Source organism: Cervus elaphus, chromosome 1, assembly GCF_910594005.1.
Source record: "Cervus elaphus chromosome 1, mCerEla1.1, whole genome shotgun sequence".
NCBI classification, from domain to species: domain Eukaryota; kingdom Metazoa; phylum Chordata; class Mammalia; order Artiodactyla; family Cervidae; genus Cervus; species Cervus elaphus.
Genome location: NC_057815.1, coordinates 94,339,689 through 94,345,354, shown reverse-complemented (window position 1 = coordinate 94,345,354; position 5,666 = coordinate 94,339,689). Strand labels below are relative to the sequence as shown.

The 5,666-nt window shown below is 34.6% G+C and overlaps 1 protein-coding gene across 1 annotated transcript; it reads left to right on the top strand.

The window, feature by feature from the left end:
• Nucleotides 1-598: 598 nt before the first annotated feature.
• On the top strand, nt 599-1,533 carry LOC122700470 (olfactory receptor 8K5-like). Its single transcript, XM_043913386.1, has one exon. It carries the CDS (start codon nt 599-601, stop codon nt 1,436-1,438), a length of 840 nt encoding a protein of 279 aa, XP_043769321.1. The 3' UTR covers nt 1,439-1,533.
• The last annotated feature ends 4,133 nt before the right edge of the window (nt 1,534-5,666 follow it).

Below are 5,666 nucleotides of genomic sequence, written 5' to 3'. Positions count from 1 at the left end.
TGGAGTGGGTTGCCATTTCCTTCTCCAGAGCATCTTCTCCACCCAGGGATCGAACCTGGGTCTTCTGCATTGCAGGCAGATTCTTTACTAATTGAACCAACAGGGAAGCCCGTGTAAATTTTATGAAATGCAGAAGGCAGCACTTAACACAAACATTTAAAAAATTATGGTGTTATGCTTTGTATTGTACAATTGTACAATATATACTATATTGTGCAATTTGAGAAGTCCAAAAGAATTCTCAGATGAAAGTGGAAGTGTTCTAAATAAAAATGTGATATCCTTATATAGATGAAATAAAGTCTATATTTCTATGTTAATACCTAAATGATAATTTTTTTTAATAAACGGATATTTTCCATGTATTACTGACTCTATTTAATCTGTAGTAACAGTGCATGTGATTTCCCATGATTTCCTCTTTTTGGAAAGTAGAAGATTCTGTCATTTATTTTAGTTTCAAAATAAGATATGGAAATTACTTTTCTATCCCTTATCATGAAATAAAATATCTACTCTCTCTAAAAGTATTATGCTTAATTAAATGACATCACAGGAAAACTAACCTATTTCTTTCCAGAAAAGCTAACTGGATTAAATGGACCAACAGAATCGATCATCACTGACTGAATTCATTCTGATGGGGGTCACAAAGCAGGCTGAACTTCAGGCTCCCCTTTTTGGGGTCTTCCTCATCATCTACACAATCACAGTGGTGGGAAATCTGGGCATGATCATCTTAACTCAAGTGGATTCCCGGCTACACACACCTATGTACTTTTTTATCAAACACTTGGCTTTCATTGATCTTGGTAATTCTACTGTCATTTGTCCCAAGATGCTGGTGAATTTTGTTGTGGATCAAAATACTATTTCCTATTATGCATGTGCCACACAATTGGCTTTCTTCCTTATGTTCATTATCAGTGAATTTTTTATCTTGTCGGCTATGGCCTATGACCGCTACTTGGCTATCTGCAACCCTCTGCTGTACAATGTTATCATGTCCCAGAGACTTTGTTATATGCTGGTAGGCATTCCATATCTCTACAGTACCTTTCAGGCACTCATGTTTACTATTAAGATTTTTACACTGACTTTTTGCGGCTCTAATATCATCAGTCATTTCTACTGTGATGACATTCCCTTGTTACTTATGCTCTGCTCAAATGCACAAGAAATAGAATTGTTGATCGTACTATTTTCAGCATTTAATTTGATCTCTTCCCTCTTGGTCATCCTAATGTCCTACATACTGATCCTGATGGCAGTATTTCAAATGTGTTCTGCAGAGAGCAGGAAAAAAGCTTTCTCCACATGCGGTTCTCATCTGATGGTGGTGGTTGTGTTCTATGGGTCTCTACTATTTGTGTATATGCAGCCCAACTCCACTCACTCCTTTGGTACAGATAAAACGGCCTCTGTGTTTTATACTTAGTGATTCCCGTGCTTCACCCCTTGATCTACAGCTTAAGGAACAAAGAAGTGAAAAATGCCTTCCAAAGGGTCTTAAAGAATAAGTGCAAACTTAGTATCTAATATCCAATAATCCAATAAGAATTATTATTTTAACAAACTATGATTGAGGCATATGTCACTTGATGACATTTCTAAAAAAAAATATAATACCATTCTTCTTGACTCCAGAGCAAAGGTTCATTAAAACGCACAGAGAAATAGATTGTTTTCCTTGTCCAGTTAATTTTCATACTTTAAATCTCAGTGGAATCTCACTCTCTTCCCCACATTCCTTGCTGTTGATTCAATGTCTCCTTTAATGATTCCACAGAACCCCGAATAGATCCCAAAGGAAGCTCTTATCAAACTCTACTTAATAAACCATGTGTTTGTTTCTGCCAAGCTTTTTGTTTGTTTTCTACGAAGGTGTCCTTTCAATCATTTTGCACTGTATTTCCTGAATATAAACAACTGTGTGTAGATAGAGTGAGTCTCTTACATACAGCAGACATTTGGCTCATAATTTTTTTAAAAAAATCATTCTACTCATCTCAACCTTTGGGGAATTTAATCTATTTTCATTTAAAGTAATTACATTACAAGATTTCCTTGAGTTTGTGACTGAAACTAATTTGGGCATGCCTTACAGTGAAAGACCACAAGTCTGTTAAAATAATGATCACGGAATTGTGAGGTAAACAATCCCAGAGATCACACAGAACAAGAAGACATCAGTGTTCCAAACAGCCAGAGAGTGAAATCCTTGTTCCATATCTGGGCATCCAGTCAAGATCTCAGAGGTATTATGAAAACTACTTTGGACTCACATAGTTAGAAAACAAGACTCAAAAGGAGCTAGTTGATTCTTGTTTAAAACATTTAACATTCTTTTAGGAAGACAACAGAAAATTGCAGCACTCATTATTCTGTATTTCTTCACAGTATTTAGAATCTAGTCACAAATACTAGACAAATGTGAAAGGCAGGAACATGTGACCCCCAACCAGGAGATAATTAAAACAGATCCTGAAATGTCAGTGAAGATATAATTAACAGGCAAGGACTTTAAAACATATTATAAATATGTTACAAATACTGAATCATTTAATAAAAACACTAAACTTGGAAACAAAATATTTATTGCATGAACATAACAGCATATTGTGTACTGAAAAAGAAATGATAGCTATACTTAAACACATCACAATAATGGTACTCAAAGAGAAAAGCTAAAATTCTGAATAAACACCACGGAAATAGTTTCAGTGATCTGTAGAACAATAGCAACCTAAATAGTGTATATTTAAGTGTAGGAAAGTGGAAAGAAAAGATTATATATGATTGGAAAACCAATGAGAGAAATATTGGCCAGAATTTTTTCCAAACTTTATAAAAGATAATCCTAAGATATAAAGAGCTAAAATAATTCTAAGCAGGATAAACAGAAAGGAAATTACACCAAGGCATGCCATGTCAAGTTTCTGAAAACTGAAGATAAAAGCATTAATGACATAGAAGTGAAAGATATAAATGAAGATGCACACATAAATAAAAGAGTTATCACTGATCTTTTTGCAGAAACAATATGTCATAAAACATTGTTTTGTGTCAACCTACAATTATATATCCATCAAAAAATTCTTGATTAATGAATGCTATGTTATCAAATATTGCATAATCTTTTTCTTCAAAGTCATTTTTCACTTACTCATATACTGTGTGCACGTGCAACATACCTAATATGTGCATTAAATTGTGTAACTGAGATGCTGACAAAAGTATATTTATGTTTTCCAATGTTTAGTGATACTGCATAGTTTGTTCAATTAGACCAGGGAATGAAATACTTTTGACTTTTCCTAATGAGACATTTGGAGAATAACTAACAGATATCCAAGGCACTCTCCCTAAGGTAATTATGTTCAATGTTTTCTTTTTTTTTTTTTTAATCTTTGAATGAGATCAAAATTTTAACAAAATGAGTCTCAAAGGGATAGAAAAACACTTAAAAACATTCTGCAATAGACAATGAGGATTAAAACAGAAAGTCAATGCAAATTCTCCAGTAAGGTAAGTAGAAAACACTGGCCTGCAAATTTCTCAGGGCATACAGATTAAACCCAGTTCATCACCAAAGATCTTGAAGGCATTATGCTCTGCAAAACTGTTTCTTCCCTTTCAGTATACTTTTCTGATCAACAAGATTAGTGATGTATGGGACAGACCTTTTGTATGGACTCTGATGCAATGAATTTAGACTATCTTAGTTTTCCAAATGAACTTAAAGTTCTACCATCTATTTTAACAAGGATCTTTTTCTATCCTTGCTTACCGGGTGCCTCCCCTTCTCCATTTTTCATTGCCTGTGTACTCAGGATGACCATGATAGAACAGAAGAATGCCATGTTTGTGAGAATATCTCCTGAAGAAAGTTAATTTTATTTGAATCCTAATTCTGCCAGTTATTGTCTGGGTGATCTTGATTAAGTTATTTTATTCTTGACATGTAAATGGATTATGCTCATATAGTTGACCCTTGAACAACACGTTTTGGACTATATGGGTCCACTTCTATGCAGATTTTTTTTTTTTAATTTTCTCAGCATCTACACCACTATGTTTACCAGTGATGGTTGGCCAAATCTATAGATAGAGTACCCCCAGTGGATAAGGAAGGTGGTCTGTGGGACTGTAGCATCTGTAGATTTTGCCATCTTCAGTGGATGCTGGAACCAATTCCCCACAAGTACCAGGGATGACTGTGCTATTTATTTTCTAGAGTTGTTGTATGGATCGTGTGACTTAATACATGCAAAGTCCCCGCTAATTATCAGTTCCCTATCAGTGCTTGGTATTCATTTGTATTCTTCTTTCCAGTGGATCTATTTACATGGATCTCCATAAATAACCAGATTCATAAATAATCAGAATGATCAAGCCCTTTTTTTTCAGAAGAGGGGTGTGTGATTGGAAGACCATTAAAGGTGATTCAATTGTCAGAAACAATCAATATGGCAAATGAGGATTAAGATATTAATAGCAAAATTTGAAAATTAAAACATTATAGCATTGGATTTTGTATTGGATAAACAAGCGGAGGTTATAGTCAGTGAAAAACATTGAAATTTATGTTTAATTGCCAGGGTTTGTACTCATTACATAATTCATCAGTCTACCAACAGCCTTTTTATTATGCCTTGCAACTTTGAACAGATAAGACTATTGTCAATAATATAAGGTTTATTGTTTGAGTGTAGATGTTTGTCTTAAAAATTATCTGAACATTTTAAAAAAGTTCAAATATAATAGACAGATCTTTTGATAAATTTTAAAAGACCATGTAAAAACAAGTAGGCCATAGAAACTATCAAAGCAATCATTTCAAAATGTCTTGTCTCTTTAAAGCACAATTTCCCAAAGTTTCAATGAATGTGTTTTGTGTTGATCTCAGCCTGTTGATAGTGATTCTATCAACCAGGACTGCCTGTGGGCACTCAAGTGGGCCCTATTATTTGTGGTGAGCTGTACAGACATTTCCCTGGTCAGAGCTAGTGCTGTGGCTGGACCAGTACTTGTGACTCTTTTATGATTGCAAGATGCATCTCAGTATCAGGTAACTTTGAAAATCAAGTCTTGTTACTCACATTCTGGAGGGTACATGACACGCCCAAGGCCACACAGAGAGGTTGAGGGGAGGAAGAGAGAAAGAATGAGCGTAAGGGAAGACAGCATGGTTCTGCCTTTATTGTGATCAAGGGCGGGGAGCTTACAGTAAATTATTATTGGTTAATTTAAAACATAAGAGCAGGAATTATTAAATTCAGAAAGGGAAAAGCAGGGTCAATCAAGCTGGCAGTTACTTATATCATTCAGGGCTTTCTCAAAGGGGAATTTCATGGATAGGAAAGCCCAGCTACTTATCTAATTGTTTAGCTAGAAATATGTTTATTTGAGATGTGTATCTTTGAAATCTATCCTCTCAGCAATGAAAAGGTTAATATCAGAACTTACATAACAATTTAAAAAGCTGATCATTATGCACTTATATTACAATGTGAATATAGGTAGGTGTGGTCTTGACCTGATGGGAAGATGAATCTGTATTTATAATTTTAGACAAAGAAAATGACTCACATATCATGTATTAAATTCTCCTAGATGATAGCATTGCAAATACAAAGTATTGATTTTATACCCAGGTAGCCAAG